The 13,056-nt window shown below is 43.3% G+C and overlaps 1 protein-coding gene across 1 annotated transcript in view; it reads right to left on the bottom strand.

The window, feature by feature from the left end:
- The window catches only part of ADARB2 (adenosine deaminase RNA specific B2 (inactive)), a 260,438-nt gene extending 248,353 nt beyond the window's left edge, over positions 1–12,085 (bottom strand). The window contains exon 1 of the mRNA XM_075997510.1: positions 11,870–12,085. Within this exon, the coding sequence (XP_075853625.1) occupies positions 11,870–11,969 (100 nt within the window). The 5' untranslated portion in view covers positions 11,970–12,085. The remainder of the gene's footprint in view (positions 1–11,869) is intronic.
- Between the last annotated feature and the right edge of the window lie 971 nt (positions 12,086–13,056).

The raw sequence follows: 13,056 nt of genomic DNA, 5'->3' as shown, positions 1-13,056 counted from the left end.
ACGTCAGGCCCATCCATGCCCTGCAACACACGTGGCAGTGAGGGTGTCTTGGAAGCCTTGCTCGCCGAGAAACAATTCGGGCTTTCTGGTTTCTTCAGATCTGAGGATTTCATCTCATTTTTTTTTTTTTTTTTTTGAGACAGAGTCTCTCTCTGTTGCCCGAGCTAGAGTGCTGTGGCATCAGCCTAGCTCACAGCAACCTCAGACTCCTGGGCTCAAGCGATCCTCCTGCCTCAGCCTCCCCAGTAGCTGGGACTACAGGCATGCGCCACCATGCCCAGCTAATTTTTCCTATATGTTTTTAGCTGTCCAGTTAACTTTTTTCTATTTTTGGTAGAGATGGGGTATCGCTCTTGCTCAGGCTGGTTTCGAACTCCTGACCTTGAGCAATCTGCCTGCCTCGGCCTCCCAGAGGCCTAGGATGACAGGCGTGAGTATCTCATTTTTTTTTTTTTTTAACATGCAAAAAATCCTCTACTTGTACCAGTCTGCAGGCAGTGATACTCGGTTGGCAAACAGCAGACGTGTGCCTGCCAGGCTCTCTGGAAGGGGAGTTTTGTAAAAGTCTCTCTTCAGTGTAGACAACAGAAAAGTCAGAACCACATTGGGACTTGCTTTCTGGCTATTTTGGGACTTCTTCAGAGCTTCTGCTGTGGCTTAATCCTGACCCCGGAGCACGGCGTCTGACAACCAAAGGTGCTCAGTCAATGTTTGTGGAGTGGATAAACCCCAATTTACATAACGGTGACTCAGAAGTAAATCAGACAGTGCCCTTTATAAACGGACAGCCTCAATCTGATAATTAATTCTACCACAAACATTTATGGAACATGTGCGCCGACATGGCCACCATGCTAATTTCCAGGAACACAGAGCTGTATGTACATTGTGGCCCCATCCGTGAAAAACCACAAAAAAATACAGAAACACACCTTGAATTACCTGTTCAAGCCTGCAGGTAATTCCACTAAACGAGAACCGAAGGAATCGCATTTTTTCCCCCCGGTTTTCATAACCCCGAAGACAGTCCATGGTTGTCATCCTCTACTACGAACCCCACATCCATTGCCCGCTGGTCCATAAACTGCCACAGCCCACGCGATCTACCCACAACCTCATTAGAAAAACTTCCCTTCCACCATCGCGTCCCGATGATTTCTTTAAGAAACTCTTACTGCATAAATAAAATCAATTTTCTCAGTGGGTTTCATTGAGTAGCTATTACGTTTTGACGCTTGTTAAGGGAACACAACTATTCCCACCCAAAGGAGGTTATATTTTATCGGTTTAGCTTTGTAAAGGAGTTTCACTTGAGATAATCAAGGAAATACAATAGAAGACCATGTTTGTAAAAAAAAAAAAAAAAAAAAAAAAGTCTGACGATATTTTGTGTTTTGGAACGCTACGGTAGAACCTAATCTCGTGCGGAGGCTGAGGTGTGTTACTGCTGTAGCCTGCTTTGATTTCACGTGTGACTGTGTGCCTTGGTATGTCCACACTCAGCCCCGCTCGGGAGGAAGGGCCATGAGAGCTTCTTTCCGTGGCTCTGGGGGGGCCTCTCTCCTCACCCGGCCAATAGTAGGCGCTGGAGGTCTACTCGTGCGCGAATAAATGAGGGAATCGGGAAGACGCACGCCAAATACAGACTCTGTCTGAATGCACACATGACGTGGGAGGCAAAATCACACACAGAGCAGAACTGGGTAGCGTGCACCATCCTTCTGAATCAAGTGTCCTTCCTGAATTGAAGGCTGCGGGAAATAAAATGTGGAAAAGATGAACTCTAATTAGGCACCAGAACAAAGAGGCTTGTGATTTATTCTCTCTCTCTCTGCATGTGTCTCTGTTTTTCTTTTTCTTTGCTCTCTCTCTTTCTGTCTCTCCCTCTGCTTCTATTAAAAATCCCTTTATACTGGTGTGGTGGTTGTTTCTCCCCTGTTTTATGATGTAAGAAGACAGGTTATTTTATTTTATTTTATTTTATTTTGCTAGTGCAAAGACAAAGAGACTTACTTCACTTCAGGTGAAATATGCACAAAGGGAAATTTTAAACAATGACGTTTCTGAACTTTTGCAATTAAGCAATGTTTTTTCCTCGACACTATAAAGCAGTCATAAACCCACCTACGTTCTTTCTCACTGTCTCCCAGAGAATCTGTGCTCTCAGAAGTTTACTCAGGATTTTTTTTCCCCAGGCGTGATTTTTAAAGTGTTTATATGGCGCTCCTGCTGTCCCAGCATGAGAGAATCTTCCGATGTTTCAGTATTGACTATTTCAATAAATGCTCATGTGTTTTAAAATCTTGAGTTTGTCATCTCTGTACGTTGCACGCGTGTATTATGAACTTGCACGAAACACCCGCGTGCACGTTTTAACGACGGATTCTATTCACTGCCTACCTACAGAAGCCCAAGTCGTCATGATTTGACTTCCCCCGAAACAAAAAATTTGGTTAAAAACTCACGGGATTCCATGAAATTATATGAACTCTAAAATTTGTCAGACTTAAAAGGGTAATAAAACGCCATCTTCCCCAAATGCTTAGTAAGCAAATATTGAGCCCAATTTCGGTTGGTGCGGAACACCCGTTGCAGGTCCTGAGAGCGGAACGGAGCCAGGACATGACACGTGACCACGCGCCATGGCCACCTCTGGAGGTGACAGTGTTTGCTCTCAGCTCAGTGTCTCTCTGGGGCTGTCAAAGTGACTGTATTCCTCACGCTATTGTCTTCGAGGGTTTTCAAAACCTATCGCTCGTCCTAGTATTTTTCTTAGTCTTATTTCAAACTTATTTCTCCATTAGAAAAAAATAAAATCGGTAGCCTGGAATTATTGGAATTTTTAAAATTTTTCCTTGAACCGTAGGTTGTGGATAAAAAAAAGAAAAAAAAGTCACTTCCTGTTAGAATTTTGTTAGACTCTGGATAGTCCTTCAAAAAGTTTCATCTGTAGAAGTAGCATTTAGAGTCGAAGCCTGCATAAAGTATGTTTGTGTCTGTGGTTCAGTTAGGCTTTCTATGTTTTTCTTCATCTAAGGAACAGTAAAAGGTATTGTTTTTTTTATTCACCTTTTGCTCATCCTAATCTCACACATTTGTAAAACGATCTCTCTCTCTCTCTTTTTTTTTTTTGATTGTGCATGTCGTAGAGTGTCTGAGATTGTGTACATTTTATGTTTGGGTCCTGAGGCCTGGGCAGTCTCACACAAAGGGGGCAGGTATTTCCTTTAGGGGTTCAGCTGTTCTCAGAGTCTCAAGCCCAATGTGAGAGCAACATCTGCTCCAGACAGGGATGAGTGAGCCCGGCCAGACTCGGGGTTGGAGAGGTCAAAATCCATTTTGCTGATGTTTCTGTCATGTTTATAAAATTGCATTATTTTTCCAGACGCAATTAAATGTCTAGAAAATATTGCATTGATCTTTAAGGAGAGAGGAAATTTGTGTATTTCCATTGCACTTAGACTAATAAAAAAAAAATCTGTGTTTTAAGATCAATTATTGGTGCCCTAGGTATATGCTTTGGGCTATCTTACTGTGAGTCTCGGTCTTGCCTCTTGAAAACAGTAGCTGCGCCCCCATGTCTGTTTTTAACCATAAAAAGGGATTTGACCCGGGTTAGCATTTTCAGCCAGGAATAGACTCCGGTGACGGAGAGCTGAGTCCCCTTGTCCTAGTTTGATGCCGTATTTGAGAAGACACATCTGAGAAACCACGTAGCACGTTGCAAAATGATGAGGCAGATCTTCCGCCTGTCGGCGGCAGGAAACAAGAACCAGGGATTTCATCTCAAAACAAATGGAGCAGCAAGGATTAATTAAATCTATAAAATTCTCCTAAGTACATCCTGTTTAAGGTATTTAAAGAGATACTTTCCATGACATGCAAATCACATGGAAGTGTTTCACTAACATTTGGCCGTAAGATCCACTCTGTCTATTAGAGACCCCTCAGGGGGAAGAAAAAAAATAAAAAGGTTTACAAATATAACCCTGAGCAATATTAGTTTTATTTATTACCCAAGTGGCAGAACAACGGCCAAAGAGAAACCTTGGTCTGTTTTGTGAGTGAGTTATTTGTTGGTGCCCTTCTGAGGGCTGTCAGCAGAATGCAAGCGACCAGATTTGGGTTGAAGTGGTCATGCCGGTGAGCAGGGACTTACGATAAAAATAACAGCTGCCTGTTTCTCCTCTTGCATCTGCACTGCTGGGGTTCTGTTTCTCATCCCCGGAAGATCTCGACCCCACGGGGCTGCGTGGAGAGGGAAATGGCTTTTCCCCTTGTGAGTTAGCAGCTACACGAACGCACGTCGGGGCTCCGGCTGCCCTCCCTGTGCCAGATGCAGCCCGGGAAGGCACCCTCCGCCCCCTCATTTTAAGTGTGCACAGCTCGAAAAAGGCTCTCCCAATTTCACCTCGTAGGGATCCCAAAGAAATGTTCTTAAAAGACATTAGGAGTCAACTGAACATTTACATGACATGCCTCCTTGAACTTGAACACAAACGCTGCTTTGCTTTGTCTACGTGAATGCTTTGGTTATTGGACACTATTTTTTAATCAAGATCCCCTCTCTAATATAAATATAAAGTTAATATGACCCATCTGCTATTTTTTTGAGAACAAAAAAAAATTAACATGAACTATTGGCATTTTTTATAATTTAAAACAGACGGCAGTGAATTCCAGCATGTATGTATTACATAAATAATGAATTACAGCATATATAATATATATAAAATATATAAAGTCTATATATTTTTATATAATTTAAAATATATAAGTTTTATATATTTTAAAATATATAAAAATATATTTTGTATAATTTAAAATATATAAGTTTTATATATTTTAAAATATACAAAAGTATATTTTATAAAAGAATATATAATATACAAATATATATAAAATATATGATATATAAAATATATAATATATAAATATATGATATATAAAATACATAATATATAAAATATATGATATATAAAATATATAAAATATAATATATATAAAATAAATAATAAATATATAAAATATATAATATGTATACCATATATATAATATACATAAAAATATATATAACACAAAGAGGATCTACTAGCTATTTTCTTACCAGAAACCAGACCCTAATTGCATCCATTTCTCATCAGTAAAATGATAAAAAGGAATTATTTGTCCTCTCTTCAAACCCCACCCCTGTGACTAGCAGGAAAAGTGACTAAACACCCCACAGAGTGTGCAGAAGACCTGGCCAGCTCAGGTTAGCTGTCTATTTCCAAATGTATATTGTTCTTCAGAAAAAAGTCTGCTGTCTTTGCAAGTGGCCGGCTGTATTTCCGGGGGAAATCACAGAGCTCTTAAAACACAAACGTCCCCAATTTCTAAGTGGCTAATTTCTTGGATGAGGTTTCTGGGAAACCAGATTCACTCAGGAACTTGCAGGTGGGGACCGACAGAAGGCCTCGGAGCCTCGTTTGCTGGGGTGTCGCTCCAACCGGTCCACCAAGATCAGACGTGGTAGCCCCGCCCCCTCCATTCCTTTCCAATAACACAGTAAAACAAACAAGAAAATAAAAGCTCGACTTTAAGCGCTAGACAGGGATGTCTTGATACCAAGGCAGTAACATAATGCAAGCAGAAGAATACTTCTGGCTCTAAGTTTTTAAATTTCTAAAGGCATCTTTCCCTCCTCTTTCTAAAGTCTCACGAGGGTCCGTCACTTTTACATGTGTGTCGAAAGTCTAAAGAGAGTTTGTTTTTCTCTTATTGAAAGAAATGTCCCTCCATTTGACACTGGAACATTTTTTTTTTCTTCTCAAACAGTTTAATAGCAAATAAACAAAGGAAGGTACCACACTTGGCAGATACAAAGTGACTTTTTGTTCGAGTGTCTGTGCAATTAAAACAGATTTAGGTTCCCCATTGGGCCAAAAGGAAAAACACACACAAAAAAGGAAGGAAGGAGATTCCTTTTAAACACATACTCCCTTGCTCCAAACTTGTAACAAATCTTTTTTTTTTTTTCCTTTTTAATGCACTATATAAACTCTGTGTTTAGGTAAGAAAAGCAACAAGGGCTCTTCTTGTCTTTTTTTTTTTTTAAACCATTAAAGTAAAATCCATAATTTTCCACAGAGTACAATATAAGTTCACACACAAAAGACATTTTCTTTTGCAAATCAAAACAGGAAAGGAAGGAAAAGCTCAAACAAGGTAAAGGAAAAGGATTTCTACATTCTTAAGTGAGTTATGACGTATTAGTAGTAGTTCATTGGGGATAAGCAAACGGTCTTTGCAAAATCAAGTGTTTTACAGCATGTATTTCTCTGGGTGGAGGAGAAGCATTTAATCATAAAGATAGAGGTTGATTTGGGTCCATTCTATTTACACACACTCAGCAGCGAGAATAAGGGTTCCGGGCCACACAGTAGCCGGGCCCAGCCCTGGGCTGCTACTGGGATGTTGGGTAACCACAGAACGGCACCGACCCCCGGCAGTTTGCATATTCACGAAGGACAGACCTGCTTTCCACAGTTCACTTGGCATGCACCTTTATTCTCACATTCAGTTTCAAAACGGCAAGAGGCGCTTTTAAAATCTTGCTTGCAACGTGGGGAAATTGTCCTTTCAGAAGTCTAGTTAGCTAGTAGTAATTAGGAACCAAATCTATCACTGCAACGCCTATTTAGAAATAATATTTTTAAATGAGGAGAAGCAAAGCAGTGGGATAATTAATGTGGGCTTTAGGAGGTTTTAAACACTGCTCATATTAGCAAAATACTGGCATTCACATTCCATTCTATTTTAGAAAAAGAACCAGACAGGTATAAAAATTGCTCAAAGGTTTCAGCTGTCTTGTGTATATATGTTTGCATACATACATGGGCAGTAACTAAAATGTAGGTGCAAGTATGTGTGTGTGTGACATTACATACACTTATCGCTTTTAAGTTGAACATTCAATGCTTTCACAGTGCAAGTTATCGTTCCATGCCTTAAAAAAGAATGCAATTTCTTTTTCTGTGTTCCCTTTACATAACACTCTTCTGGGATGGCACTTCCACAATGACCAAATCACCGCTGTTTAGCTATGATACACGGATCCCATGTTTTTATTCTAAATTTAAGTTCGCTCATTGTATGTAATGCCCTTGAAGCGATCTCAAATGACTGTCATTACTCTGGTCACTCAAAATCAGAGGCGCTCATACACATTTTTTTTAGAAAGAGAAAGAAAAAAGAAAAGAAAAGAAAAAAGCCCCACTCAATTAGACGCTGGCTAACGGTTTAATCAATTTGATTTTATCACTCAATCCAGCCCTTCCTCCTGGGCTGTCAGCGAGGGAGATAAGGAGGGTGAGGGGTGGGCGGGAGGTGGCGGGCTGAGTCCCTCCCGGCCAGGGGAGCCTCACGGCGCTCTGCCTTCATCCCGAGCCCCGTCTCTCTATTCCATTAATTTTTCATGGAATTTCACTTCCGCAACAAGCCGGCGTGCCTGCCACCCATCTGCTCCACTCATTTTGTCCCATTTGCCAACTTTTTATTTGCATCTCACTATGCTCGGCAACCTGCTCCCTGCCCCACACCTTCCTGAGATTCTGGGCTTTGCTCTTCTAGAGCTACGGAGGGGTGCCGGGGCTCCCAGAGCCCGTTTTCCAATCTCCTGAAAAACTCCGTGTAACCAGCCACCCCGGGAACACAGCTAAATTTCAAGAGTTAACTTATTTTGCTGTCAGATGCCTCAGAGAGAGAAACGCCATGTGCCGATGCCCAGATGCAACGTAACGGAGGGGCCGGGTGATTGTTTATGGAGCGTGCAAATCGCTCCCCAAGTTCCTCCCCCTTCCTGCTTTACGAAGATTGACACACCTCACTTAAAACCCGACCCTTCGGTTTGCATGCTCTACCTCCAGAGACATTCGCCTTGAAAGAGCCTTTTAAAAATAATTTCCAGATAACTTCAGCCATTTCACACATCGTGTATAATAATGAGTAGAATACTAAAATTATTTTATTTGCAAAACCCATCCCATGCTAGTGCATAGCTTCTTTATGGAAAAAAAAAATATCCTCAAAAAAGAAAGTAAAACAGATACACAATACAGGATATATGTACTATTCTAATAACTGAAAAGATATTTATGAAATGCCTCAAATATATTATCCAGAAGGTTTCCCACAGTTCAGAAATTAACTGATACGTTTTTAAGAGATATATTTTGATATACTATACTGTTTTGATGAAATCTGCTCCTTATTCTACCTGCTTGAATACCAATAACAAGAACAACAACAAAAACTTAAAGCTTTACCTTCATTATTTTGGGTTAAAGTGTATACATTTATAATATTCACATATTCAGTTCTTTCTAAATACAAGCAGTCCTTACCGTACACAACCACGTAATTTGGTTGTGCTTAATTGCCTTGCATAATTCTACCAAGAACTATAAAATAAAGTGCAATCTCTGAGTGCACTCCCTGATAAATGAACTGCATGGGTATTTAACAAGGACAGGTAACAGCCAATCTCCACACTCTGCAAATCCTACTGTTATGTTCCAAAAAGCTCTGAATGAAATAGAAGCAGGAGACACTAATGTGTCACATGTTACTTGGGACATGAGCCTTGCTTTGCCATGGATGTAACACTGAGAGGTTTTCCCTGTCCTTCCTAAAGCTTTTTATTTTTATTTGCTTGTCTTTTCCTCACATAACAGTCAAATGTTGGCATTTCCCATTTGCATAGAAAATATGAATCATTTATAAATAATTTCTAAGACAAAGTTCCAACTGAAAAAAATAACCCAGGGAAAAAAAAATGCATAACTGTTCAACACTAGGTCCCGATTAAAAAAAACAGAAGTGGAATTGGTGGGTGGGGAGATTTATTCTGAAAATCATTTTTAAAGTTTCATCGGAGAGAGAAATACTAGTTAATAACTGAAAGTCATATTTTGGTGACTAAGATTTTTTTTCTTCTTTTGGATTTTTTTTTTTAAGATACCTACTACTTCTTGCATGGCGTGGCAACTGAAAAACACCTTGGTCAGGAAAGTATTTTATTTCTGAGACCGTGGATGGTGTTTAGCAATAATGAAAGTATTGTATCATCACTGCACTTAAGCTGTAGCTACGGAGTGTTTTATTTCAGAGCCCACAGATTGTTTTGATAATGAGAAGCCCATGATGTCGAAGCAACTTTTAGAGAATATTTTACAGAAAACAGCATTTCACATTCTGGGAAGCTAAGCGGTCATCGTGCACCTTCCGAAATGATTCTTGTACGTTAGAACAGGCGAAAATATTACCCATCACAGGCCAGAAGCGGACATTTGCCCTAATTGTGTTTATTTACTTGTAGGAAGAGCCCTTACTCCGTGGCTACAATCAGCGAGTGGCCCACAGCCTTGCTAGAATTCCTCAAGAGTCCTCCACGCACATGTGGACTTTCAATCATGACCACGAGCGCACAGTTTTAATATTATAGGAGCTCAAAAGTTGAAGCTATTCTATTCACTTATGATTGTTAACATGCCTGACCACCAAGATGTAATTCACGCTCATCCCATTGTTTTGTATGTGACAGCAAAACAGCCTCTGTCATAGCTAGGTGTTATATATAAACTGATCTATTCCCGGGAAAATGCAAATAATCATTTAACGTGCCTCTTAGCTTGCTATGTTATCTTTGAATTTGATCATGCACATCTATATTAACTTTTCCCCCCCAAAAGTGAATATTTAGGAGTTTGATTTGACTTTCCCACCAAGACCGCCGTCAATAGATGTCACAGAAAACTTCACCTCTGCCTCCTCCCCGCCCCCCCAATCTACCTGCAATTGGAATCAGTGTACAAATTCCAACTGCCCTTTCCCACTTCAAATTTTGGCTGTGAAAATGAAAGGACGTGGCATATTCCAAATCACCAAGGCATAGATTTTATTTTTAATTTCTGCAGTGAAGCATAGAGCAGATGAAGTCTTCCTCCAGATTTCTTTCCCCTACAAATTGAATACTCTCTGAGCTAGCATGACTGACATGCAACGGCAAGGAAAATGCATTTCGAGAAAGGCAATGATTTCCACCGGCTTATGCCTATATGGATTGCATCATTATGAAAGAGCATAGCCCATGCTCTTCAATTCTAAATATTTCAAAAAGACTAAGTAAAAAAATACTGGGAAACACAGATACCTGGAGAATAAATACGACATTTTTTTCCTCTTTCCTCTATTAAAAGTCATATTCCCTATTCGGTCCTGTGGACTTTTCTCAATACCGATGAAAAATTTGTCAGCAGCATCTCCCGAAAGCGCTGATGGGTCTGTTTCATTGTCAAGTAACAAAGTAGATATTTTCAAGTAACAAAGTAAATAATTTTCAAGTAACAAAGTAGACAGCAGGCATACACTGTAGCAGCTGGAGACTTAAACTAGCATCATAAAAATCTCCCCCCACCACCTTTGCTTCTGAAACTGAAGGCTCTGCAACCCCTTTGGGGGAAGTTGCGGAGCCTCATTTGCCCCCCCCCAGGGGGGTCCCGATGTGCGATCATAATTTAAGACCATTCGCTACTGACATTGATGCCTTTAAAATAGCCCAGCTAGTTTCTACCCCTGGAAGAAGTCTTGAAGGATGGGGGCCGTCTGAGGGCACAGAGGAAACCCGTCTGGTGGAAACTTATCTCAGGCCCCAGCAAAGACCAAAATCCTCCAGGGAGGACAGGCAAACCTCAGCCGTAACCTGACCGTGAGTCCTGCATTGGAACGACTAGAAAATCTGGTGAATTTTAGCTATGTCTTTCCAGTTGTTTTGGATAGCTCTAAATTCACTTTTAAAATATATATATATATATATATATATATATATATATATATATATATATATATATATGAAGACATTTCAAATCATAAGAAGCACTGAACTTTCTCCTGCAGTCTCATAACGAGCAGCTGACAGTATACAAGTTCCCGTCTGGGCAGGGAAGAGCTGGCAGGAGAAGAATGTTTTAATCCCTCTGGGGAAGGCACACGGGCGGCGATGGCATCTGGGGACATGGCTGTCACCCTGGAGCCACGGCTAATTTAGCACGAGCCCCCCGAGTGGAAGCCCCGGCGTGCAGAGGCACCGGCTAACTTCAGTGCAGCCGCTTTCCGAGAACGCTGGTGAGGAGACACCCGTGACAGTCTGTCAGCAGCAACCTGTCACCCAGCTCCTTTTTATCCCTTGCTGGTGCGTGGATTTATTTTGTTCCCCCCCTACTGACAAGACGTGCTGCTTATTTCTGTGCTCATTTCTGCTTATTTCCCCGAGGACGAGCCCTGCGCTCTCTGTGGGTCCCGGTGCTTACGAGACAGCGGCGGCGCTTTAATGCTCAGTAAAAAAAACCCGCCAGCCAATTTGGGGCAGCGCTGGCCGGGCTTTGCCCACTGCCTCCTCGGGGACGATTCCGATGGCAGTAGCTGGCACGAGGGCTGGCTCCCTCGTCTTTGTGGATGTCGGCTCATGCCAATGTTTCCTCTGGCACCGAGTGAAAATGTGGCCTCCAAGAGGCTGTGGGGGGTGGAGACCACAGTGCCGGAGCGGGGAGCATCTTCCCCCGCCAGGACCAGGCTCCCCGGACTCAGCCTTCTCCCCGCCCTCCCTGCTGGCTCCTGTCAAACCTCTTCCCGAGCGAGCTGGCCACTGGGGCTCCAGGAGGCCCCCGGACAAGTGCAAAGGGGTCTGAACTCCCAAGCACCAGCTCTGGTCAGACACCCCAGCAGCACCCTAAAGTGAAGCTGCTCGGAACAGGCAGAGCCAGGACAACAGGGAAACCCGGGCGCCGGACAGTTGTGGCCGGCAGTGCAGCGCGCACAGAGCGGTTCCTACCTTTTCTCTTGGACCTCCTCCTCCTCCTCCTCTTGGACTTGCACTTGAGTTGGCTGCTCAGCCCTCCAGATCCTCTGCCGCTCCCCAGGACAGATGCCATGTCCCGAGACCCCGTCAGGGAGCCGGGAGCGAGCAGCTCTCCTTCCTCTCGGGCAGTCGCACCTTTTTCTCCCTTCCTGCCTGGCTGGCTCCTTTCCTGCTGCTCCAGCCGCTGCCGCTGCCTCTGCCGTGAATCCTTCTGATTTTGCAAACCCAGAGAGCCCCGCGCACTTTTCAGGACCGAGCTCCTGCTCAGCTGCTGTGAATCCTTGATTTTGCAAACCGGAGAGCCTGCGGGGCGGCTCACTTTTTAGGACCTCCAGTGAGCAGAGAGCGCGCTCCCTGTGGCTGTTCTGTCTTTGGCTCCGGCTGCGCTGGAGGGAGCCTGTGCCGGCGCCCGGGCAGGGAGGGCTGGGCAGGGGCGCCCCGATCGCGCCGAGCTGGAGCTCTCTTCTCTCTCTCTCCGGGGCTGCCTCTCCGTCTGGTGCTCCCAATGCAGGGCTGCTACTTTTGCACCTCTGCTAGTTGTTTGGCACCAGCCACTTTGAAGCCAATCACGCAGGGAGCCTGTCTATTTGCCGCGGCAGAGTCTAATTAGATCCAATCACAACTGTTTTCTGGCGGTGACATCAGCAGCACCAGCCCCGAGGCCGGAGGCTTGCAAACTCAGCTCCCATTTGGAAGGATGGAGCTGCCCAGGACTGGGTGGGAGGAGGAGGAGGAGGAGGAGGAGGCTCCTCTGGAGGGAAGAACGGCGAGGAGGTCCGTGCTGCCGGCTCAGCTGGGAGAAGCCACCCTGCAGGCAGCCTCCAGGAGGGACCCTGCCCTGGAGCGACCAGGCTTCCTGCTGCAACCCCTCCGACAGCTCTCTGTGCTCAGAAAGACCGTTTTCTCCAGCCCAACAGTTTTTAACTAGTTAATCATTACAATGCTCCTTGCGTGGAGGGGGAGATACTTCTCTCAGAAATACGGAGACCTCACTTCCTCAGAAAGGGACTGAGATTTGCAATTCCCAGGAGGCAGCCTCTTTAGGGGTATTTATTTCTCAGAGATTGCATGTTTGTCTGTCTGCTTGCATGTCTTGTTTCGTGTGTGTGTGTGTGTGTTTCTTTTCATCTCCCTTGGCTGTTATTTCTTTCTTTCTTTTT

Source organism: Microcebus murinus, chromosome 25 (genome assembly GCF_040939455.1).
Source record: "Microcebus murinus isolate Inina chromosome 25, M.murinus_Inina_mat1.0, whole genome shotgun sequence".
In the NCBI taxonomy this organism is placed as follows: Eukaryota; Metazoa; Chordata; class Mammalia; order Primates; family Cheirogaleidae; genus Microcebus; species Microcebus murinus.
This window is presented reverse-complemented; position numbering and strand designations above follow the sequence as displayed.